Source organism: Leuresthes tenuis, unplaced genomic scaffold, assembly GCF_036924035.1.
Source record: "Leuresthes tenuis unplaced genomic scaffold, fLeuTen1.0.hap1 SCAF_8, whole genome shotgun sequence".
NCBI classification, from domain to species: Eukaryota; Metazoa; Chordata; class Actinopteri; order Atheriniformes; family Atherinopsidae; genus Leuresthes; species Leuresthes tenuis.
Window position 1 is genome coordinate 8194987 of NW_027325362.1, and position 25828 is coordinate 8220814.

Below are 25828 nucleotides of genomic sequence, written 5' to 3' on the forward strand. Positions count from 1 at the left end.
AGTCTATGGTGGAGAGTACAGTCTGCTTTGTTGCTATTTGTAGGGCCAGCAGCATCAGATTCAGTAACTCAAAGAAGCTGAACAAACTGACAAAGGCAGCTGGCTCTGCTCTGGAACCCCCCTGGAGCTGACTATGCAAAGAAGAATGGTTGTGCAAGATGATGGACACACTGAGACAACACAGTGATCAATCAACAAAGTATCTTCAAGTTAGAGGTTTCTCAGCTTCACTGCAAAAAAGGCTGGTACAGGAGGTAATTCCTCCTCACACAACGACTCGTTCTACTGATGATTTATGATGACAGTTACTTTATTTTTGTTAATTTAAATCATTACAAATTCTACTGCAACAGTATTATTTCCCTTAGGGGATTAATAAAGTTTTCTTCTTTTATATCTATACATACTGATAAATATTGTGGTTTACCTGATACAGATAGTGCTGGTAAATATATATTTCATTAAATAAAACTTGGTTGTGGCATTGAAAGGTTGCGATTTAAAGATTTTGACACAAGCCATGAAACATACAACACGCTTTATGTATACAGATGTCTAACAGTGTTAGTGTCCTAAATCACAAGATAGCATTCAGTCATTCTAAATCTGATTAACGCTACTTCAGAAATTGTTACATTTGTGTGGTTCTGCTTAGAAATGTCATCAGTAGGGAAAGAAATGACACAGATCAGGTTCCTGCCAATCTGTTCTCTGCCTGTGGACCACCTCTGAATGCACAACAACTTTGGTGGCAAGGTAAAAGAGGGCAGTAAACATGAAATTTCTCCAGCTTACTGCATCACTGAGCAATACCTTATCAGACTCATGTGACCAAGACAGACTCTGGGTCTACATTCTTTTTACAGTCTCCTAGAATAACAGTGATTTGGTAAAGCTTAATGAGTAGAAAAAAATGCCTTAAGGCTGCTACTAAACACCGCCTTGAAAAACAACATCACCCACTGCAATTTGTGTGAAGGTGAATTTTCCGCAAAGCACAGGAATCTTTATTTTTAGTTAGTAGACAGATGTTGAGCAGTCCTGCAGGTTTAGGAGAGCAGCTGCGCTTAAGCCACATTTGGACCGTTTCTGAGCCAGGTTCACCACGGAGGCTCTGGCGAGTGAGAATGAGGAGCTGGAGTCAGCAGTTTGTTCTGGTTGTCTGGAAGCAAGGGTTCTGACTTTGACACAAAATGAAGGTGACTCATGATGGGTGAGAAGTCCACTCAAGTCCAATCTGAGCAAAGCAGTAGAGGAAAGCAAGCATTGACGGCGCAATGGTAGACCAGCCTGAAATGAAAAGAAAAGAAAATCAGGGTTACTCAGTGGGTTTTTGTCATGAATGAGGGCACAGGTTATAAATATTGGTGAATTCAGCTTAATCTCATTTTAGAAGGGACTTCTATGTAGCTTCCAATGCTTTTTAAAAATCATAGTTTTGATATTTCTCTCTAAAATAGTGTTGTGGGTTCTCTCTTGTGCTATTTATAGGTACTTCTTCAAAGATCGAGAGCAAGCAGGTAAGGACAGCTGTCTGCGCCTCCTCCCACACTGGCCTGACTCCAAATTATCTCAGTAACCCGCACCTGCACCCACAATGCTTTTCAATGGTCTATTCTTATCTATTCATGTCAAAATCTAATTCACATACACAGTGGATGCACAGCTGAGTTGTCAGTTTCCTCTCTGTAGAGGAGACATGTTACATTGGAAAGCTCCAGAAAAAAAACTCTTTTTAAAGCTAAATATTTGTTGTTTGGATTAGTTTTTAATATGGGCCTTTACATTTCCAGTAAATGCAATTATTCCTTCAGTGAAAATCTAAATCAACTTTATTCTCAATTCTACTCTAATGTTACTACACATGCAAGAATTAGATGGCATAACCATTTAACCACCCTAACCACAGTGTGGTAATAGAAACGTATAACATTTTTAAGATGTACAGAAAATGGTGATATCTGTGATATTTTTAATAGTTTGGTAACATTAATATCACAGTAGCTAAACTTGTAATCATTTTAATTTAGAGTACTTTGATATTTTGCATTTCTGATGAGTAAATTCATCGTTCAAAGCTTTTAGCCTGGGGCCTTGCATGCTTCAAGAATAAACCTTGTTATTGTGCCAGAACATCTCAGTGTTTTCTATTTGCAGGCAGAAACATTTCATTAACACACACAGTGTGAAATGTATTCCCCAACCAGTTACTGAACCTTTACTGCTGCTGACCAAAGCTAACACTGAAAAGCCATTGTTAATTCATTAAGACCTCCAAATACGGCCACACCTACACTTATATGCTGCATCAGGCTGATTCAAAGGATGCATACACCTCAAAGACTAGATGTGAGTAACTTCTGGATAAAACTGAGAGTGCAAATAGCTGCTCTCAGTTATAGCCAGCTAAAGATGCTGGCTGGATTCCATTAAAATTCACTGTAACTTCAGTCATCTTAGACAGGGATTTTCAACTGGCAGGTACAGACGCAATGAACATACACAACTCTAGGACTTAAGTCAAGGAGATGAGCATCATATACAACTAAAGACAAGCAGTGTGATTAGTAAATTGTGAACTTCATCAGCTCAGTCAGAGAGCAATTGTACTATTGCCCGTGCCACCAAATATTCAAGACAAGCTGATTTAAAAGCATTGATCTCATGTTAATGAAACTGCCTCCCCTTGGTGGTTTATTGTGCAGACACAAGAAGCTGCCTTAGGCTTTTCTGTTAGATCCATTACATATAAAGCAGGAAAGCACAAGCAATCATCAAAAGCAGCAAGATTATAAAGTGCTTTGTTAAATGATCTATTTCTAATCATTTTCAATGAGCATCAGCATGTCTATTTTTAGTGTTTTTAACATTTTGAGTGAATTACCATAAAAGCAAACCAAGATTCTCAGTTCAGTTTCCAGCGCTTGCTCTGAATAATTCATAAGAGAAATTGTATTTCCAAACACCCTTTCTTTTATTTTCACTGAGTCTACAGAATCGTGTGTGTGAAAGAGGTCAGGACTAATAGAGGAAGAGTAATGTTATGCACCATTTGCTGCAAGCCTTACAGGCTTCCAACAAATTTTCACTGTCCCAGTATGGCTTAACTCTTAACCGGAATATGACCTTTGTCGGGCTGCTTAGACTCAAACTTGAAAGGCCTGCAGACTGTGTGGAACAATCAGAAAACAACAAGTGATAAATGGTAACAAAGAAAAGATTGTACACAATGTCCAGTATTTTGCTAAATGTCAGACTTTGTGTGTTCACACAATGTGAAATATGAGCCAAAACCTGATGTAATCAAATTACATCAGAGCACCAGGTGGAAATCCAGAGATGACTTGCAAAGCAGTGCAGGTTTGCTGTTCCTGTGATCCAAGAGTATGGCAAAGTAAAAAATATCAAATTAAGACTACCAAGAAGCAAGAGGCGACTGAATTGGCGAATTATACTGTCATGTCTGTGGTACAGTGGTACTATAACTTTTGGCCCAGTCAGCAAGAATGCAGCATTTGCAGCCTTTTCAGTAATGTTAATTATCTCTTTTAATGCAATATAAACTTTAACAGATAAATAAATAAATGATGTGTCCGCACTCAAGATGTAAATATGCTAAAGTCCCACTGCAGCAGTTATTTATCACTTAAAAACTCATCTACCTTTCTCAAAGTTGTCCATTTTGAAGTTTTTGCCAATAAAAAAAACCCAACAACTTTAAGATGGCTAAGGTTGGGACTCTATACCTTTTTCTCAATAAATATATGTTAATCTGGCCCCGCCCGCATCTCAACCTGCCAGCAGATGACACTGCCTGCTCTGTTAAGTCAGACTCAGTGTAAGCTCTGCTCTGTTTAGCAGTTTTAAAACTAGGTTTAATTTAGTCGTAATGTTTGAACTAGAGAGCCATTCTCAAAAAGAGGAAGCAAAATTATACAAGGTCACACGCAAGCCAAGGTATCAGAATGGCATTGAAAATTCAGCTATTTGTTGGTTTGTACCATTTAAAAAAAAAAAAAATGAACCGCTTGCTAATCTCCTGGCCTGTTCAGCCTGGCCTCTGTCTCTACTTGCCTGATCAAGAACAATAAAGTAACCCAGGAAAGCCATGGCTCCTCTCTTCACCTTGCTTTTACTGTCTTCACTATCTAACTTCAGCTAACTGTTCCTCTAGCTTGAGCTAGCTTATCATTTCATTGGTGCCTCACAGTACATGCAAAAAAGCCCCATCCAGCTAGCAGTGGGGATTTAGGTAAAGCATACAAGCTGTCTGAGCTGGCCTTTCTTAGATTGTAGGTGGTGCAAAGCAAAAATCCTCAGCTACAGCACTGATGGCTGATTTTGCTCATTGTATGTTGTGTAACACATAAAAAACATCTTGTGGACAGGTTGACAAGGTTAAATCTTGATTTCTTTAAGCAGTGGAGGAGCAGTCTCAATATTGAACAAAATAATCCTAATTTTTAAAATAACAGAGGATCCCTCAATGATTCTGACAGTCATCAGAGAGGTGCCTTTGCTGTTACATCATTTAGTTTCTACAGGTCGCCTTGCTGCTGGACTCACAGTTCATAGTTTTTTCTTTACCTTTGATCATCGCAAACCATTCACATCAATGTCAGAGATATAGTAGATATGGTGCAGAAAGGATAGCTGGACTGGTTGGGACTCATTCATCCATTCATCTGTAGGTCAGCGATTCTATTGCTGGGTTTTTCCAGTCTAACTGTAGAGGTGTCCTTGTTAGAATGTGCAAATGTGCATGACCATAAAACAGTTATAATAAGACTGATGTGGTTTTGAAGTTTTGTGCTCAGCATTTTGCCTGTCACCACTTTTGTTCTTTTGAAACCAGAAGTTACAAGATACTTAGAATCAGCTGGAAATTGTGTCTGTATTTAAAATCTATTCATCATCATTGTGAGAAAATGCTCAGGTACACATGACATGGTAGAATCTTTCAGATGATTATCTTGGGTTTAGGGCTCACAGCTCAAGTGTCTTGGTTCATAGCTTTTATTACCCTATTTACCACAGCTGGTAACTGTTTTCAGTGATAATAAACACACTGCACAGGTTTTCAGCTCCAAACAGCTGGCTGACACACTTAGAGACTTGCTGGGGAGCACAGTGCAGCATTTAGCAGCATGAGATCCACATGTTTCTATAGATGAGAGGATATAAACAGGCAACTATTTGCTAGCATGCAACACTTGTGTCAACTTTATAAGGTAATAATATGTTAATATTACAGTCACAGTTCCTTCTGCCGCCCCTAAAATGACCACAAAAAAAATGTGATAATTGCCTATTTAAAAAAAATAGTAAAATGATGCATTTCAATTCAGCATTGTTATCATCTTGTTACTGTATCATGCAATATGAAAAGATGCAGCTGAATTCCCAGAGCTGACTCTGCTCCCAGCCCGGCAGCGAGTGCAGCTCGGACTGCTTATCATGAGTGGACAGACTTCAGGAGGACCTGTCATCTGTCAGCTTTAGGTACCGAATGAGCCAAACAGAGGCATGGGGAGCAAAACAGGAACTCGCACAAACATAAAGGACATGTGTCCTTCTGTTTATCCATGAAGATGCACAAAATAGCCTCCTGCTTAATTATCAGACCCTCCAAAGAGCAGGATTTTAAATAATTTACTTCTTACATAGTGTTTTTTTTTCCATACTCATAAATCATAACTATATGATTAATAACCAACATTACAAAAAACATATGCCTGCTGAAACAATAAAAATAATAATAAAAAAAAAAAATCACACTATTCCAGTTCAGTGAGTGCAGAGGAAGGCAATTTACCTTGAACAAAGACACGCTTCCAGAAGATTCTGCCAACATGTATACCCCCAAGGAACACCAGATTAGACAGAATGAGCATAGCAGTTGAGAAGGCAGAAAGAAGGGCAGTGCAGCGTCTCTGCATCGCCATGGAGAGATTCTGCTCCTGGGAAATCAGTAAATTAATAAGTAAAAGCGCATAAACAAGATTCCAGTGTAAATCACCAAATTAACCAATAAGCACCAGAAACTGATGAACTGTGTGACCATGAACTAGGACGATTATACAGCATACCATCAGACTTTAGCACTACTTTGAGAATAAACCATCTCCTAGAAAGCAAAAAAACCCCAAAAAACAGCAAAGCATTCACATTAATATTGAGCACTAACTGTATATGGCAATCAAATGTGACTGGACCCAATCAGTTTGTGTCCTATCCGTGTAGCTTCCCAAGGAATTATCTCTTATTAAATCCGAATACATGACTCATTTCTGGCTACAGGAAAGATTTAATGCCGTCCTCATGTCTTGAATAACTGGGACATTTGAATTACTTTGAGCTTCATTTATTTTTGCAGTGTTGGGGTTAAATGCCTGGATTTCAAACTTACAACTATAGACTGAACACAGGAGGAGGCAAAGATAGACTTCAGTCCATTCTCCACCAGAACTCCAGCCCAATTCATCAGAGCCCAGTACTGTAAGTAGTCATGGCCACCATGCCAGAGGCAGACAAATCCAAATGCAAGGCCAGTGGATAACACTTTATAAACAGGACCATGCTGTGAACCTCCCAGTGGCACATAGATGTATCTGAAACATGAAAAAAAATGTTTTAAGACAAGCTGCCAGTGCCAGTTGAATTAATAGAACCAACCATATATATTGTCTTGAAAAAAGCAAACAGGTGCAGATATTTATTAAAACATGTGCAAACACAGGTGGAAATACAGTACATAAGGCAACAATAGAGTTTGTACAATTCTAATGAACTTCAAAATGAGTGTTTCGTATGGTTTTATTCTTCAACATAGCCTGAACCCTCTTAGACAAGCTTTCTGTTATTTCTTAAAGTATTCCTCAGGAATAGTTCTCCAGGCTCCTTGAAGGACATCCCAAAGCTCTTCTTTGGATGTTGGCTGCCTTTTGTTCTATTCTCTGTCAGATGATCCCACACTGCTTCAATAATGTTGAGGTCCGGGCTCTGGGGAGGATTCATCCCTCCATAAGACCTGTTGCCACTGATTTTCAGTCCACTTCTTGTGTCATTTGGCATAGCTCAGCCTTTTTGTCCCTGTTTCCCTTCCTTAAGAAAGGCTTCTTGACAGCCACCCTTCCATGGAGACCATTTCTGATGAGGCTTCAGTGATCAGTAGATGATCAACTGAAAGTCCAGATGCATCTCTCTGATTGTGTGTCAGGTCTTTGCTTTTTTCCAATTTCCTAGGTACATTATTTTCGGGCATTCTTCATCTCTTGCAGATAACTTTTAAACATGCCACTTCTTCTTTCCATCACTTGTCATGTGTGCTCAAATTTCTTCAAGGATACCCTGCACACCGTGCTGAGATATACCACATTTTCAGCTAATAGCACTTTAGGAGTCACTTTGTTGCAGCAAAAATACTGTTCTATGTCTGCCAAACTGTGTTATCTTATGTAACTAAAAGCATCTGCAGAACAGGTCCTGACACAACGTCACCTACTCACGAAGAAGTGTGTTTATGTTGTATTTTTTAGTGTTTTCACGTTTCTCTGAGCTTAGAAGTGGTTGTTAGTATGTTTTTCAGTGTCCATGTTTCTTATCCTCAATGATTTTTTTCTTCACATTGAATTCATAGGACTTCGGGGGTTATTCTTTCGTGAGAAATGGAAGTATCTTAAGGCAGAGTTGTTCTCATTCAAAACTGTCCTCAAACCACCAAATTCACTCCTCTACGTGTCTGTGGATGCATCTTATTGGTTGTTATTCATTTTTACTGCTTCATACTTGTTCTATTTAATGCTGGTTGCCAAAACACGTTGGTCAGAATAATAAAGTTCTTTGTCAAGTGTTGCTGAAAAAAGCTTTAAAAACTTTTAAAGACCTTTAGAAACGTATTGCTCAAGACTATCTTAAAATATTATGAGAAAGTCTGACTCCTACGAGAATAAATTGAGCGGTGGTGCAATACTTTAGCACAGTGCAGTATAACCTGTTTAAGCTTATTTTTCAGGACAGGAGATATAGTGGATAGGGCAGATGTTAAACAAAAGATGCAAAGCAGAATGCACGGATAATTTGCAAAGAACACCTGACCCAAAAATGACAATATCATGTTCACTGACGCCCACTGGGAATATAAATACTGCCAAGTTGTTAATGCAGCTAAATTAATGATTTCAAAATGTTCTCAGTGATTTACACTAAAACCGTGACACACACACACTTAACCCACTTTCTATTCTAATCTGATGTTTACCACTACTTGTTTTGCTTGAGTAACACCTGATTTCATCCTTTTGGTTAAACGACAGGATTCAAAGTCAAATGCAACATCAACATCTATTATGAGATTATTCATAAATCATTCAAAATCTAGCTCCTAACTCATGCATTGGATAATATTGTATATGATATAAAAATAGCAGCTGTATACTCATTAGTTGGCCCAACTGATGTGAATAATGCAACACCAATCACTAACAGACTCATATACTGTGAGAACTCCATCTGTCCCTGAGGTACTGACAGAGTCTGAACATGCTACATCAATCCAACACACTCAACAAACATCTCATTGAGTATAGTGCTGCTGAGCTGGGAACTAATTATCTCAGCCACCCTGTAGCTAATCAATGTTTGTGAAAGATGAGCCAGCATTTTCTGAGCCTTAAATAGAATGGCCAGCTCGGCCGTACTGCAGGATTAAAGAAGGTGCTCAAACAGATGGAGAGAAGACTGAATATCTGAACATACTGAGCGCCAACTCATCATTTGTACTTATCAAGATGTAAATTAATTATGATTAGCTGCTAATAAAAAAAGATGTAATTTCAAGTTAGATATAGTTATATGTAATCACTGTGTTATCTAACTCCCAAACAAAGGATGTAAATAAAATGCAGACTGGTTTTATGGCCAATACTGGGAATCAAATGGTAGCAAATGTGTAAAATGTGATCAGAACATAGATTAAATGCCGAGCCTTCACCCAATCCAACCTTTGCCCTCGTGTAAATATTTACAGCTGATGTTTGTTAGGATATGGGATCAAACGCTCCTTCTCTTCCACAGCCGCAATAACTCAATCAATCACACAGTAAGAGCTCTTTTGTTGGCCGTTAACTGAGTCTGAGTGAACCAGAGAACCTGAAACACAGCAGTATACAGGCGGATAAAGCGTACTGGAATGGCAAAGAATGAGCCTCTTAGCTGCCCAGGGAGACGAGGTGTCAGTGAGTCATGTAGAGCACATCATTTAACACCTACGCACTCATCCAGCGCTCTTCAGACTATTTCAGTTGAATTTCGGAACTGCATTAAAACGTCTTTAAAAGCACTTTAGCAAGAAGAAACCGCCGGGGCATTGTGTCACGGGTATCATTCTGCAGCTGCAGAAGGATAATTGCAAGTGATGCCAGAGAAAACAATTTCCAGTGGGCACGGACTTAAGTGGAAACTTGTATTTGCAATTTAAATAGAGGAATCTTTAGCAAATTAATAGGTGCTACTTTAACCGTCTGATAAGCATTCTTTTATTACGACTGAAAAGCAGATATATGTGAACACCATCTTAGTGTATCCACCAAACAATTGAAGAAAAAAAAAACGTTTTCAACACAAACACTAATTAGAAAATAATAACCAAGACAAGGAACCTCATCACAGAATATTACTGTGGGCTCTCTGACAACCATGCAGCTGTAGTGCTAGCAACGTGCGTCTACCAAGCAGACCGTAAACTCCCAACAGGCTGCACTCAGCCGAGTGTGCATCATTAAAACGAAACAGACTAATAACGTGTGTTGCGCAAAGTACAAGTGAGAAAACACATAATCCTCCCATTACGCATGCACATACTAAGCGAGGAGGCATTTCTCCATGGTGCGGGAGCAGTAACGGAACAGAAGAATTATTCACCAATAACATGTAAACCTCATAAACATGAGAAAGCCTGCGTGCAAATGCAGCATCCTTGTCCATTGTGATGAAACACACAGGCAGGCAGCAAGAGAATGGCACCTCTTTTAAGATCATTCAGCTGCCAAGTTCAATGTCCAGCAGGAAACAAGCTCTTTAAGTGTGCGATAAATAACAGATAAAGTGGACAAGTGTTCCGACTATAACACAATGAAAACAGACAAATATTCTGATTTGAAAGCTATTATTTGATTCAAATAACATTTCACATTTTTAGTAAGCATTAACATCTGAATTAGTCAGTCCACCGCTCATGAAGAGCCTCTTACCTGATGAGCCATCGATACAGCCCCTCATCAAAGTGCCTGAGAGAGAAAAAAATGGATATTTGAGTCACTGATTTACATAATAATATGGCACTGAGTAAGAAACACCTGAGCACTGGGTCTCACAGAAACTGAGACCTGTGCTCTATCTACTGTATGGTGCGCAAGTGTGTTGTGTGCTTCTTCGTTGTCATTAAAAAGATTAGATTGGGCAGTGTCTGTAAACTCAAACTGTTGTCAATGATGTCAGTGGACAGCTTTATGCATTCCATCAATATTTCCAACATTGACCAGCTCAGCACACGCAGCCTGGATTGGAGTGCACCAGAGTCAGCACATTGAGTGGTCTACAGCACAGACAGTGCATTTTATCATGCAAAACCCTACACGCTGCCTTCCATCTCTGCTTTACGAGAACAAAATTGTTAATTACATTCAGGCAGAGGAATGACTGAGCTACGAAAAAGCAACATTACCTGCTGAGATACTCTGCCCTTCCAGGCAATGTTACAAGTTAATTCAATTGTTTCTTTTTGATGGGTCCCAACATGTTCATTATTAGACTAATGCATATTAGAGGGTTTATATTTAGTAGCATTTCTGTTTCATATACAGTAAAGGTCCCGCTCCAACTGTTAGGAATTCCTTAAAAACTAATCTTTTTTCTAGTCAATGGTTTGTTCTGTTTAAATGTTGTTCATCCACTCACCTGCTAGTTTATCAGACAAACACAGCTAAAGCAGTCTTGCATTTAAGCCTCTCTTCTTTAAGTTTTGATGATTATTTTTGTACAAAGCTGTTCAAATGCAGTTTAATCAACAGACATTTGCAACAGTTATTTAGCTTTTATAATTATTTCATGACTAAAGATTATTAACTCTGTTACAAACTTATTTTGAATAACACGTTTATTTCACATCTTTTTCAGTATATAAACACATCAAAACTCTTTACTTACTCTAATGTGCTGACATCTTTCAGCCCACTTTTAATTTACAGGATAAGGTATTCTTGTGTAACAAGCACTGAGCTATGTGTCCATTACCTTGAGCAATTGTGACCCCTTCAGCATAAACCAGGCATAATCTATTTTTAGACACAGTTTTATGTTGCTATAAGAAGTGTTAAATGAGCCGTATTACCTTTGTTTCTATGGTTTTTCATTTTGGCGGAGGTGGATGTGACATAAATAACTCCGATTACAGGTGAGTCTATGTGTAAAATAAAATTCTAAATTATCACAGAAGCAGAAAAATAAGTTTAGTTTTATTTTTATTAAGATTCACTTGTATCTTTTAATTCTAAAATCTTAACAAGGTCCATTTTATTTTGTGATTTCCTTCATAGTATCGAGAATGCTGCAACATTTCCGTTTTACTTCAAAGGCAAAAAAAAAAGAAGAAACATCTGATTTTGCCTGCAGATAGTGAATTGGCCACAATGAACAAACCATTTTAACGTGAGCCTGAGACAGAGATACAGCACTCATGATATTGAGGTGACCTATTGTTCTATTGCTAGTAATGAAACAAGATGAGACCATTTTCTGTGCTCAGTCTGTGTCTGACTGCTAAAGCACAGCAAGCACTTATAGCATTTGACATTCAAGTTACCTTTTCCTTATGGGTATCAGGGATGCAAGTTTTTCCAGTCACTAAAATGTTAGAGCGCTGCAAGAACAGGATGTAACTGAACTTATGTCAGCTGTGACAATATGGTCTTACCTCCACATCCCTGTGAAACTATACATGATGCTGACACAACGAGGAAGCTTTGGGGGAACCAGTTCATCCAAAGTAGCGAGCATGGATGGAACTCCAAACAGCACCAGATACTTCACATAGAAGAACTGGACAAGGGCCAGGGCCAGACCGCCTATGGCAGATAGGAAAGGAGGTGTTCAAACTATTACGAAAAGCTTTGCATATTCAAAAGACAATATTCATCAATTAGAAATCCAATCCATTTTAATTCAGTGGCCAAAAGTCAAAGAAGCAATACAGGTAGATTAGCAATTGTCCTTTAAGGTTGTTAGAACTCAGTCAACATGATTTACTGCTCTCATTTAAAGGATGATGAATGATTATGAGTTTATCTATAATCTTTAGACAGCTCCCGCTCTACCTATGACAGCTAGTGGGTGACAACTCTATTATGAACTGAGTATAATTAGAGGGCACTAAATCTAGTGGTGGTAACAACTCATAAACAAGTTCAACAAAGACTTACCCAAGGCCCAGGGTGGAAGTATTTCTATGTAGGTCTCATTAGATTGGATGGAGTGCATGTACATGACGTGGATCATGAATTCCGCCATGCACCACCACAGTATGATCCGCCCTGATCTGACTATCAGGTAGCTGAGAGCAGGTTCATCCCTGTGGCGCTCCTCAGCAGACCTCCGCATCTGCAAGTGAAGATGTTGTTGATGGTTAAACTTAAAAGAAAACAAGTTTTGAGTATAAATATGTACAAATCTGCTCCAAAGAAAATGAAAAAAACATTAATATGACAGAAATGATGTAGAAAGCTCTGCCTGACCAAATAAATGTCTCTTATCACCTTACAAATCTGAGAAATTCAAGTTAGTGCCCCTTAAACTATGACTACACCTCTACCGATGTGTTGTTTTCTATGTTTTTAAAGCATTCAGCATTCAGCCTCAGCCTTCTTGAGGCAGAAACAGGGGAGGAAACTGCAGACTCTGTACCTGCTCTGTGTAGGCCTTGTAAGTGATAATGGGACCATTGTAGAAAAAAGGATGATAGAAGGTGTATGAAAACAACCAAAAGAGCTGTACAAGTCCACCATGGTCCAAAGGGCTCCAGCAGTGCTCCAGGCTGAAGCTGATGAAGCGCAGGCCGCAGACAGCAATGCTGAAGAGTAGCATATAGTATTCCTCCTCTGTGTTATACCAGCCTCTCTATAGCACACAATTAGAAGGCCAGTTATTACTAACACATTCCTAGGGAATCTTTATACAGACAATCTAACACTCAATTCAAACTGTATATGCCTTTGAAAAGAAGAACCTTACAGATTAGCATATTACAACATGTTTACACAACTGGTTAACATGAATAACCATGAGACAGCATTTAGGTCAGGCTGCAATCACTGGGAATCTCATTGCTTTTGAAGTCATGCTTGAACAAAGGAATCTGCTGGGTGCACTCGCATGTCTATGTAAGGGTACGTAAAGATGGGGAAAAGGCAGATTTAGATCAATTTTGCTTCACTAAAATCAAAACTCTAACTCCTGTGAATGCAGAGCAACTGCGTCACTGCACCCATGTCTGATACATCAGATACTGTGCTGCTGAAAGCGTTCATAAAGATATTGCGTAGACTTATGATAAGATGATACAAATATAGAGAATCACTAAGATGAAACGGATGAAAGACTTTAACTGAGTTCTCAACGTTCTCATTTTGGTGTCACTCTGTTGATTACTGGGTTATAATTAACAAGAACAGAGGTTTTCCTTTCTTTTCATGATAAAGAAATACAGGAATTAACCTGTATTAATGTATCAGTTTGATCTACATTCAATGTTTATGTAACTGTATGGATTTGGAACACGAAAGACAAAGTGGACGAAGGGCTCTACATCCTCCAAGTTTCTTCCTCCCTATTGTGTTCTCTGCAAATATAAGGTTTAGTAAAACTCATGACGATGTCAAGTCGTAGGGACATGAACCAAAACTCTAGAAATGAACCAAATCCATTACCTCATAGTGTTTTGGTGCAGAAAAAGATGCTGCTCTGTTTCTGCTCTGCCTGTAGAGTGATTTATTTGGTAAAGTTTTATGTTTACTTGGGGAATTAATAGGCTTTGTTCTGGTGAAGATTCCACATATAAGATCTCATTAAACCCAAATCATTGCAAACATTTGTAAATCTGTACATTATTTAATATCAATACGAGACAAAGGCATGACTCTCACATAGGAAACAGGGGAAAGAACCCACCTGAATTTCTTGAAGCGGCTGAAAGTAAAGTGTGGAGAGCAGCAGCAAGTTACATGTCCAGGACAGAGTTGGCTTTCGAAGCTGGGCCACTGAGAAGGACACACCCAGATGTACCAGCAGCACACTCACACCTTTAATCCCCAGCACGATGCTGGCTGCTAAGAGGCCGTATATTGTGAGTGCTGGCAACCTCAGCTGTTGGACAAACCATAAATACAAAAAATAACACATGTGGTGGATAAAGCCTGTCCCACCTGACATCTACGTGTATTCAATTTAACTGTACCTTGGGGTAAAAGGAGCCTGTCAATCTTGATATCACCCCATGACCAATCAGAGTCCATAGTAAAGACTTTTTGGCCCATTCAGTCCACAGACTCCACTCAAAGTCTGATGGATCCTGACAAAAACACGACCCCATAATGAGTTATTAAAACAAATAAAGACGTCTAACTATATAATGTGTTTGGTGCTCTCTTGATTATGCATTAACCAAATTATATCTTCTTTTTTAAAAAAAGATAAAAACTGCTAATAAAAACAAGCTTTTAGTTTGTGTGACACAAAATAACTTAAAGTGAGACTGTTGGCTCAGACTGGGCTTTGAATCAGAAATTTCAGCCTTGAACTTACCCTTTTAAAACCCTTAAGAAGACCCTTTTCCAACTGGAATTCTCTTTCTAATCCTGTTTCATGTTCTGAGATACAAAAGTAAGAAAGACTTGTCATATTTATTTTATTGTCATTTCATCAAACAAATTTACAGATATCTGTATACTTTACCTTTGGAGAACTTGTGTAGCTGGTAGAAAGAGTACAGATGAGAACCAAAGGACAGCACCCAATACACAAGGGTCTCTGTCCAAGGCAAGGGTGACAACTTGGGCTGTGACTTAGATGTCATCAGGTCAAGTCCCTGTGCTATAATGCACCTTAAAAGGAATGAGTCAGATACACATACATTTAGTCTGAACCACAAACAGTGATTGGAACGAACTTGAAGATAAGCATATAATATATTAAAACGCAAATAACCCAATTTAACTCTGTTAGGGGGCTGTCTGATGTGTCACATATGCAGCAACAAAATAATGCAAACTTAACCAGTGATGAAAACCTTTCAGATTATAGATGAATAGATTTGGTTAATTTAATAGATCATTTTAAAGTAAGTGGCTCCTCAAATAAGGTTTGAAGAATATTCTTCTCTCCAAAAGATTAAAAAATGCTATCAGGTAAACATATGTGAATGGGATACAATTTTTTAACAGATTTACAAAATAAACTTCAAATAAGCTTCAAATTTCAATATCAAATTGTATAAATCAGGGTTTACAGCTGTAAAGATCTCCAGAATGCATGTAGGAATGACATTTACACTGGTGTTGTGTTAGAGCTAGTGGAGTAGAAGTTTCTTATGGACAAAACTCTTTTTGGGTAAAAAAAAAAAAATAAAAATCCTTGAATTCTTTTAAATACTTTTAAATAGAAATCAACTAGTTTCAGATCTGCAAGACTCGGCAGAAACCTATGTTAGGGGTACGAAATTTGGGGCTAGTCAAGCCTCAATTTATTCCGAGTAAACATGAATTGCAAACGTATTTGACAGATTCAAATTTATAGAGAAAATTACTTTTAAATGCGCATTTTCCTTTGAAACATAACAAAGACCCTTGAGTATTAACATTACAATGTTCGTCGAACTGAAGTAGCGAGATGTCACACCGTTGCAAATCTGTGCCGTTGCTAGGTAACACTGCCCAGAGATCGCTCTGTATGACGTAGATCTCAGCAAACGGCCGAGGTATGCAGCTAATGTTAGCGTTATCGGGCTATATTTACCTGTCGTTGCCTTGGTATTTGGGATTATGAAAGGAACAAGCACACAGAGTAGGTGCCTATGCAAGCTTTTGTATTGATTTGACCATTTGTGTTATTCTAACATTGCTTTGTTACCACAAAACTCCCTCAAGCTAATAGAAATGACAATTAGATGTTAGCTTAGCTAGCAAATATTTGAAGAAGTTATAAAGTTACCATGTGATACTGGGCTGGGGCCCATTATGTGGTTGTTCATCGTAGACTGCACTATTTAAAAGTGCTTCTACTGCATCGATCCCGGTATCATTCAAAGCAGGTACTGTCTTCTTCTTTTAATCTTTTTCCTTGTTTCATTGTGTCAAATAACTTTACCGCCCCCTACTGTGCGGGAGCGGCTGAGCTAAAGCTGGAAAGTGTTGTAATGAAATACTTTGTCGACATTTTATGCCGCTCCTTTATTGCGCTTCTTTAATGACTGAAAGTATTGAGAGGTTTCCTGAGTATGTTAATAATCATTATTTGTATTTCATATTATTTGGATGTTTGTATAAATTTGTCAAACTGTATATGGATGTCTGTTGTCTATTGTTTGTTTTCATCCCCCTATTCCATCTTTTGAATATACATTTTACCCGGTTAAATAATGTCAAATAGATACATTAACAGTTTATAAACCAGTTTAAATTAGCCTAAACTCCACCAGCTTAAACAGCGATATTCAGCAAACAACTGCTTTTGAGGATACTTTAAGGACTTTTTTTTTTAAATTTCCCCCACTGAGGGATGAATAAAGTATTTTTCTATTCTATTTTCTGGTAATATGTTTGTTCTGAACTATATAGAGCAGCAAATACAGTTGACATGAGTTATTGACCGCTGAAATTGTTAACTGAATTATCTGATTTTAACCTTAAAGCTATTTTGATAACCACTGTTACTCAGGAAAAGTGTCATGTTCTATCAGGCATCTGAGAAGCAATGTTGGTCTACATAAGTTGAAGGATTTAGACAATTGCATTTACCTTTATGTTATAATTACTCAACAAGAGGAGTGTTATAGTTTATTGTCGTGAAACTGTTGGTTCAGTGGGGATCAGCAACAGCATGCACACTGAATTAGACAGGTCTTTAGTTTAGCTCTACAGTAGCTCTACAGTTGATCTGAGAATCTAAACAACCAAAATAGCAACAGGAAATAACAAATATGGCAGTGAGTTGACATCAAGACATCACACACAACTGTGATAGCATAAATCTCTATCTTTTCCAAATGATTCATTCTTTCCTCATAGACAAGATCTGCAACTGAACAATTTTTCTGACAAATTAAAGCCGATTGAAGCTTAACAAACAATGTGATGTTTCATCTCGCCAAAACATCTACAGCTTGTTTCTTTGCCTTACAGCTTAATACAGAGCAAGATAGAATCATGACTATAAGTCAGGTACACTTTCAGATATCCACTCTGAGACATTCATATTCATCAGTACAACAGAGAATTTTAAGCTCACCTATCATGTATGTGCATGTGCTAAAGTTTATCCATACAGTCATGCTCGCATGTGTGTATGTGCATAGTGTGTGTAATCACAGTATGTATATGTTTTCACAGCTCGTCGGTCTCTCCATCAAAGGGCACAGCATCCGTCTCCATGTGAATGCTGCTGGGCTCATTGCTGCCCACCCAGCCAATAGGAGTACGGTTGAAGGAGGGCCGGCAGCCAATGTCATGTTGGTACACCACTGCAGGTTCAGGCTCCTCTTTGGTTGCCTCAGTGTCTGGCAGCTGGAATTTCATGAGCTGGTTGGCCTTTTCAAAGCCTCCAAAGGGTATGGCAGTCCTAACAAAGCAAGGTGATAGGAGAGGCAGATTAAGCCCCCAGTAGATCACATATAACATAAAAAATCCAGGCACTGAGGAAATTACCTGTTGAAGGACTTGTACTTGAGTAAATCTTTTTGGGTAATGGGACCGGGCATTGTAGTTTTTAAAGTGGATAACAGAGTCTCATCCCCCTTCATGGCTTTTTCCCATGGTGACATGTATGTCTTCACATGAACCGCCATCTTATTGCCACCTTTGCCACTTCCTGTAAAGAAAACATCCACAGCCAGATCAAATTAAATCATGAGTAATTTACAAATACCTATTTCCAAAAACATTTGGACACCATTTAAAGTCTAACAAAAAAGAGAATAGTACAATATGAAAAGTATTTAAAACTTATTTCTGTTTTAAAATGTACATCATACACAATATATCAATGTTTTTTTTTTTTTAAAACATATAGCCATTCATGCTGAATTCATGCTAGCAACATGTTTAAGAGACCAGATTGTGAAAAAACAACTCAGTCTCACGGCAAAACTTGAAATAGTCACGTAAATGGATTCAGGTCCACAGACACAATTTTTGCATTCTTTTCTGCCACTAAACTAAAAAATAACTCTATAGAGCATCACATTGTCACAGCATTTTGTGAAACAGTCACATATTGACTGTTGCATCATATTCAATAGATGAAAAAGTCCATGTTTGGAGGGAAGAGGGGTTGGAGGATGACCCTACATGTCCAATTGCTGAGTGGTTGAGTCAAGATTGAGTCCTGTCTTGACCAATGTTGCCTTTAAGTGTCTTTACTATGAAATCTCATCAACTAGATGGTTATGGTTAGGTATGAAAAATGACTTGATTACAGCAAAGTATTGAAATAAATTACTCTGAAAGACATTCTGGATGGCACCATTACTGACTGTGTCTGTCTTTGAATATGAATCCCATTAAGTTTATAAAGCAGCACACTTCCCACAACTTTGAACTGGTTTTATTTAAGAATCTATGCCTCTGAACAGTTAAATAAATGCTCTGCTTTATGAGATCCATTTGAAATATTTTGTGCAGCAAATGGCTCTGGGCAAAAATATAGACACCTTCTAGATATGATATAAGGAAAAAAAGAGAGACACCAAAAAAGAAAACTCACCCAATCCCTCTCCATCTCCACCTGTGCCACCCCCCATGAGTCCCTCTGCACCTCCTGCACCTCCTGCTCCTCCTGCGCCTCCTGCTCCTCCTGCACCTCCCGCTCCTCCTGCACCTTTACTTCCAGGCTTTGGAGGAGGCACTGGGGCTCCTCCATCTACAGGTATCACTCCTAAATATGGATGTCCATACTCTTTGCTAACATGGTGTCCACCAACACTGATTATCTGACCTCCCATCTGACCTCCCAGAGAGGGAACAAACTTCTGGAGGGTGTCCTGAAACAATATGATCATTACATCATCACACTGATTTTCATTGAGTTGATTGATAAGATCTCCACAACATTAAGTATTGCTGACCACTCTGAATATTGATTGTGTTAGGTGGTCTTCATTTGCTTGCAGACAGTTAAAAACTAATTTTTTTTGGCAGGATTTGTCAGAAATGATCTGATACTTGGTCATCTTGGTCATCTACCTGACTCAGTTAATTTTTTTGATTATTCTAGTACAAGACCTCAAAAGATAGATAGATAAGAGAGAAGAAATTCATTTCCAGCATTGTCAAACTCCTTTGTAAATTTCATGGATCTTTAAAAACGGGATGTATTATTAACGCAGTGTTAATGCTTTTTGAGATGATCTTCTTTTGAAATGACAGAAAAGTTTGGGGGTTTTGTTTTCACCACAAACCAGGCTCTCACCATCGACTCACTGCTGAAGATGTCAGGGTTGTTCTCATAGATGAACTTCTCCACTCTCTTCTGTCTCATCTTGAACATCTTTGAGCCTTTGTTCTTCATCAGGGAAAGCTCCTCCAGCATAATGTCTTTGGGAGTCCTGATCTTTGTTCCCAGATCGAGCTCCGATGCTTCCGGCTCCAACTCGTACTCTAGGTAAGGCGATACACAAGCAATGGCCATGGAAATCAAAAGTGTGAAAACAAAATATTACTTAGTTTGTGTTGGAGTAAGGTAACTTTCAATTGCATTATTTTGCAGTGACAGTTAGTAAGAGTCAAAATTTTAAAACAGTACTGAAAATATCATCTAAAAATACTACCTAGACTCTTATCTTATTATTATGTCAGATGACATAACAATAAGATTTTATTTGTCATATTTTATTTGCTGTTTTATTAGTTTCTATGCTTTTCATTTAGTTACGTTGCAGGTAATGTCCCCTCTTATCCTCTAAGATTAGTGCCAAATCTACAGTACCTATCACCCATCTATTCCTGTATGATGTGTTTATATGAAAGAGTTGTACTAAGCACTGGTAATTTCATATTCATGTTTTTTCTTGTCCCGCTTACCATTCTGACTGATATGTGATAGGTCAGTTATGATCTTGGAGAGCTTTTTCCGCTTGTTTATGGGGGCAGGTGTTCCCAGAGGCATGTCTGAAGGGTTAGGACAAAAAGAGAATACAAAAGGTAATTTCTTGTTAAAAATACAGAAAAACACCCCTACAGTTGATGAATTTTATATGATATATATTTTACTATAGGGTATAAACTAAACTTAAAGTTGTCCAAAAACAAGGCTAAAATCTTGGGTTTTGCTTGATGGCTTGCTTGATGGGTTTTGCTATGATGGTTTATACATGGTATATTTCAAACTAAATGTTCATATTCAAAGGGATTGTTTGAAAGAGATGTTATTCTTAATGGTCAAATTCCAAGAATGGAATGTTTTTCTTTCAATTTAGAGTTGCCTCGCACCAGCTTTTCAAGATCTCTCTACACCATCAACACCTATACCCACCATCAACCTCTGAAAGTGAGTCCACAAGATCTGACTGTAACAGACAGGCAGACAATACGGGCCCTACTCATTTTTCACCTTCAAGGGAGGTGTCATTGCACTCAGATTCCCTTCATTCCCCCGTGGAACAGATATCAGCCCCAAAGGAAACGTATAGCTCAGTGTGTGTCTTAGTTTTGTTTAGGGACACAAGATCTGTATACATACTGGGTCAACATAAACAGAAGCACGCCCTGGTTAGACAGAAACTGGTCATCAATAAATGCAAGTGAGGACTTTGGTACCTTTAAATAACATTAGCACTATTCATACCACAAGATCATCCCCAGACTGTTGCATGTAAGTAAGCTAAGTGGGTGGACTATCATCCTGATTCTTATATGTCAAGATATCTTCTGGTGCTTACAAAACATTATCATGTACTCTATTTACAATCTGCATAACCTGCTTAACTGTTTAATATAACTAAGATCTGCATCTCATTCTTATGTCATCTTATTTCTTTAAATTGCACAGTTTTTTATCTTTCAACACAAATATCAGCACATTCAGCTCCAACAGTTTCTTTAAGACCCAGTCAAGTGGTAAAACATCACATCACATCTAGTGACTGTAACTCAACCCATGCAGCTATTTTTAAAAGCCATTTCCAGCCAAGACATTTTAGCGACATGTAATGGCGTCATTCGACTATCAAATGGGCTTGACACAACTCTTAAGAACACCACACATTCCTCCAGAATAACCATTGTAACTGCATGTTTGACCCCCTCTCAAAACAGAAGTGACAACTGGAATATTTATGTGGAGGATTTCCCACAGTTTTAATTCTCTTAAATAATTACAAGCTTAGGGAATTCTGCACTCAGATTTACCACTCCCTACCAGGGTCTGGTAACACCATATAAAATCTATGTAACGCCCACAGAGAGGGACAGTCAGCACATTCACTCATTTCTTTTGGTCATATAAAGACATAAAGAAAAACTCTATAAGCATCAAAGTGACTTCTACAGCCATTTTACCCCTCTAAATTTTACTCTTTTTTTAATCCGTGGTTGAAATCAAACATCTTTTATTTCTATTATTCTTTTTTCCTCACTGGTTGCACAGCCCACAGAATTTCTGACTTGGCACATATTGCACATCTTTATTCCCTTTCCTAGTTTTTGGCAACGTGCAGAGTTGAAATCCAAACTGTCGTTCAGTCAGTCAAACAGAGCACACTGATGGTTTAAATCCACTCACCGGGTTTCTTTTGTAATCCTGGGAGTAGAGATAGATATCTATAAATACCAAACGGTGAAGAAGGATCTCGATCTTGATCACAAGTTTACAAATCCCTCTGTGCCTCTGACCCCACGAATGGCTGGACTCAGGTCCCGGGAAGTGCAAAACCCACCCAACACTCAGATGGCAGATCTTCCAGGGGGTTGGGGGTGTGGGTGGCAGGAGTGTTGGTGTCAAGGCGGGAGGAGGAGGTTGAGGTTAGGAGTATGAATATGGACGGGAGGGGGTCATTAAGACGGGTGGAGAATTCTCTGTTGGCCAGCTGAAAGTGCTGATGGTGATATTAAGGGAACAAAATTATTCTTACAGATGGCTCAGAAGCCTATATTTAGTAGCAAAGAACGAGGGTAACAGAACTCAGCGATAATATAACCTCAGAGGACTCTCGGGTGTGTTTGGGGTTTACAGAAAGTCAGGGAGATAAGAGGAGAAGACTTTGTATGAGTTGAAGGTTGAGGATATGTGTTTAAAATAACTTAGCATCGATTTGTTTCAAAGTGATGATTAACTCATTTACTCCCAGCCACACTCTAACCTGATACTAGATTGTCACATTTTCAGTTTCACTGCAGCATCGTGTGATTGGATGTAGCAGACATGTGGAGACGCAGGTGTCAGATACTTTAGCATTATTTGCATGGCTGAAACAGCTTATGCAACAAATGTAAACGTAGTGGTGAGTGCCCGAAGGCCAATAAATCAAATGTGTTCATCTGTTTTCTTTCTAATTTTGCGTGCGTTCTAACAACTGCAGCACGACTGCATGAAAATATCTTATTTCATGAAATGTTGAGAAGAGTGTGGCCAAAGGAGGAACCCATGTTATTTTAGTGCAGATCCAAATCGCTTACTTTGAAACAAGGCAGGAAATAGGATGCACCCTCCACATTGTAGTTTACAATTAAGCCTTTTGTCACCAACAATGACATTTTCTTGTGAAGACTTAATAACAAGTGTAGTGATAACAAAGATGTAGAAATAATTATACATTCTTTGCAGGTTTCTGTGCATTGTGATGAGCTCCATTTTGCCATAGATAGTGTGGCATTTTCTCTTATTATTCAGCATCATGTTGGAAGAGAGGGTGGTAGTGCTAAATGATCAATGAGCTGCACTGAAAGACTTTCACTAAAACTTTATTTTGAGTTAGCATTGTGACAAATTAAGTAAAAAAAATTTGATGATTGGAAGCTAAGCATTTCTTTTTTAGTGACTATACAGCTTTTGTTGTTATGACTACTTCTGTGTGTTTTCTTGACTGAATTTGACAACGGTTTTAATATTTATGTTTCTTAAGCATCTGCTTGCAACACTTTGGTTTGAGACAAATGTTCCCTTTGGGCTAAAGCCTTTTTATTTTTAAGCAAAAGTTATTTGATCTATAGATTTGAAAATAAGTACATTTTGCAGTATAAGAAGTGGATGATTTCTTTATTTGACTCAGTTCTGCCTCATTTTATTTCAAGCACATCATTATCAGTGGGGTCTTACATATATATAATTTTTATTAAATTATTGTATTTCCATAGCTCATGTAATCAATATTTTTCAAACACCTCCTGCACAGCTGTCCTACCTACTAAAAAAATACAAAAAATAATATTTCTGCCACAGAAGATCTATGGGGGAAATTAGGTGCCAACCAATTATTAAGAAGACTATAAAGAGGAAGACATATTGTAGTTCAGTTTGTTGCTGGAACTTCCCATGGAAACTGCAGTACATGATGTTTCAGGCATGTCTTGATATAGTAACTTTCCAGAAACTTGACCCAGTTGTATTTTATATTCAATCTTTTTTTAGCCATTTGATTAAGAACTAATTCTTTATCAAGTTAGTGACTTAGCAAAGTGTTATTTTTATTAGACATAAATAGTTTTCTGTTTAGATATTAACCGGCCTATATATAGACCCTCTGTGAGTGTGAATGGCATCAAAATGCCCTTCCAACTGCAATCTCATTCAGAGAGGAGTCAAACACACCAAAGCACTGTAGCACCACTTAGTGGCTAATGTTCATATTGGCAAGAAAATAAAGTAATTTTGAAACTCTTACCTTGTGTAAGGTTTTATCTCAGATCGCATCCCAAGTTGTTTAACTTCTCTTTAGTAATTTCAGTAAAAAAAAAGAGATATGCTTTTAGATACAAAAATATGAAAGAATAGTAATGTGACATTTAATGCATTAAGTTGATTTTAAAAGTTGGTTGTGATTCACAAGACTTAACTGACTCGCAATTTCCTGTAGCTGTAAATTAATATGAAATTTGTATGTCACTGTAGGTCGGAAACTTTCAGTTAAAACTACCTTTCTCCTGAAGACAGAAAGAGGATGGCTGATGTATTTCAGCTGGCTCTCACCAACTCTACGACACATTTGTTGGGTAAGCTTTAAAAATGATATCAGACTATGACGTCACTTGCGAGGAAGAGCATGTGAAAACTCAAAAACCCTAATTCAAAAATAGTCTATATACAATACATTTTCAAGCAGTTTCACATCTACCAAAGTAGAGATACTAAATTCTGACGCCACAGGATGCCCTCACTTTTCAGCATTTCACATTTGTTGTTCACCTTTAATCAATTTGAAAGGATACAGGGCAAAAAACAAATTGAAAAGGTGTTGTTTTTACTGTTTACTGTAGAGGGCAGCATGGTGGTGCAGCAGTTAGCACCGTCACCTCACATTAGGAATGTTCTGGGTTCAAACCGACTGATTGGGTGGTGGAATTTGTGTTTCTTCATGTGCTTGCATGAATTTTCTGCAGGTGCTCAAAAATCCTCCCACAGTACAGCTGTATGGTATTATACCTGGTTATTCTAAATTGGCTGTGTTAACATGCGTGCTTCTTGTTTCTTTGTACCAATCCCAGTGATGGATGGGTGACCAGTTTAGGAAACATACTGCCTCTTTCCTATATTACTCGAGATAGTCTCCAATCCCTTTTATCTTCACATGATAAAAAGAGTGTAGTTCAAGGTTTCCTTAAAAAAGTATATATCAACAATTCATGCAGTTTAACAGACAGCACTTTTGCATTTAACTGTAGGTCTACTTGATTATATGTGGAGAGAACTGGCCAGAATTTGTGAATTTGGCCAAAGAGCTCTCCCTGGGGCGGCTATAGCTCAAGAGGAAGAGCAGTCGCCCATCAATCGGTCGGTGGTTCGACTCCGGCTTCCCCGGGCTACATGTCGAAGCGTCCTTGGGCAAGACACTGAACCCCACGTTGCCTACCGATGAATCTATCGGTGTATGAATGTGTGTATGAATGGTTAGAAAGCACGTAGTTATGTATAGATGTATAGACTTAAGACGTGCTGTATGAGTGTGTGTGAATGGGTGAATGTGGCATGTAGTGTTAGAAGCGCGGTTAGAAGAGTGGTCAGCTAGACTAGAAAAGCGCTATACAAGTACAGACCATTTACCATTCCTTGGCTACCATATGTTCTCCCTCTCATTCAGTAGATGGAAAATCTTTGACTGACGATCTGACTAATATTTTTAAAACTTCCGTTTTCTTTGCAGTAATTCTCATCAAATCTCTCAAATTAGATATTGAAGAAAATGTAGTTAGGTTGAAGTCTGTAAGGATATTGTGTCTAGAATTTACATATGCATGCACATGCGGCCCGTTTGATAAAGTCATCTCAAGCTGTTGCATTTTAACATCAGTGGCCGTTTAACATCTGATCATATTGTACTAATTTATGTTATATTGTGAATAATGTCTGAAAACAT

General features: G+C 38.2%; 2 protein-coding genes across 3 annotated transcripts; both read right to left on the reverse strand.

Annotated features, from left to right (window-relative positions):
• Positions 1-350: 350 nt before the first annotated feature.
• Positions 351-16458, reverse strand: hhat (hedgehog acyltransferase). Of its 2 annotated transcripts, XM_072390658.1 has the most exons (12): positions 16258-16458; positions 15004-15152; positions 14854-14918; positions 14507-14620; positions 14221-14415; positions 12958-13170; positions 12477-12654; positions 11972-12122; positions 10251-10286; positions 6410-6611; positions 5816-5960; positions 351-1290 (listed from the first exon to the last, which is right to left on the reverse strand). In XM_072390658.1, the coding sequence occupies exons 2-12, from the start codon at positions 15122-15124 to the stop codon at positions 1205-1207; spliced, it is 1506 nt and encodes a 501-aa protein (XP_072246759.1). In that variant the 5' UTR covers positions 15125-15152; positions 16258-16458; the 3' UTR covers positions 351-1204. The 2 variants fall into 2 exon arrangements, with proteins under 2 accessions (XP_072246759.1, XP_072246760.1); XM_072390659.1 differs by lacking the exon at positions 16258-16458 and having other exon boundaries at positions 15004-15419.
• A 623-nt stretch (positions 16459-17081) lies between these two features.
• myoz1a (myozenin 1a) lies at positions 17082-22275 on the reverse strand. The gene is made up of 7 exons (XM_072390660.1): positions 22042-22275; positions 20343-20429; positions 19732-19919; positions 19123-19303; positions 19027-19077; positions 17970-18132; positions 17082-17883 (listed from the first exon to the last, which is right to left on the reverse strand). Exons 2-7 carry the CDS (start codon positions 20425-20427, stop codon positions 17649-17651), a joined length of 903 nt encoding a protein of 300 aa, XP_072246761.1. The 5' UTR covers positions 20428-20429; positions 22042-22275; the 3' UTR covers positions 17082-17648.
• Positions 22276-25828: the final 3553 nt, after the last annotated feature.

Bases quoted from the DNA above. Each gene is read 5' to 3' on its own strand.
- hhat (XM_072390658.1), bottom strand. From the start codon at position 15,124: ATGACATCTAAGTCACAGCCCAAGTTGTCACCCTTGCCTTGGACAGAG. The intron at 10,287-11,971 runs GTAAGACCATAT...TTTCTCTCTCAG, and splicing joins AGTTTCACAGGGATGTGGAG to GCACTTTGATGAGGGGCTGT. The intron at 5,961-6,409 runs GTAAGTTTGAAA...CTGATTTCCCAG, and splicing joins CCTGTGTTCAGTCTATAGTT to GAGCAGAATCTCTCCATGGC.
- myoz1a (XM_072390660.1), bottom strand. From the start codon at position 20,427: ATGCCTCTGGGAACACCTGCCCCCATAAACAAGCGGAAAAAGCTCTCC. The intron at 19,920-20,342 runs GTAAGCGGGACA...CGCCTTACCTAG, and splicing joins ATCACATATCAGTCAGAATG to AGTACGAGTTGGAGCCGGAA. The intron at 19,304-19,731 runs GTGAGAGCCTGG...ATATTGTTTCAG, and splicing joins TCTTCAGCAGTGAGTCGATG to GACACCCTCCAGAAGTTTGT.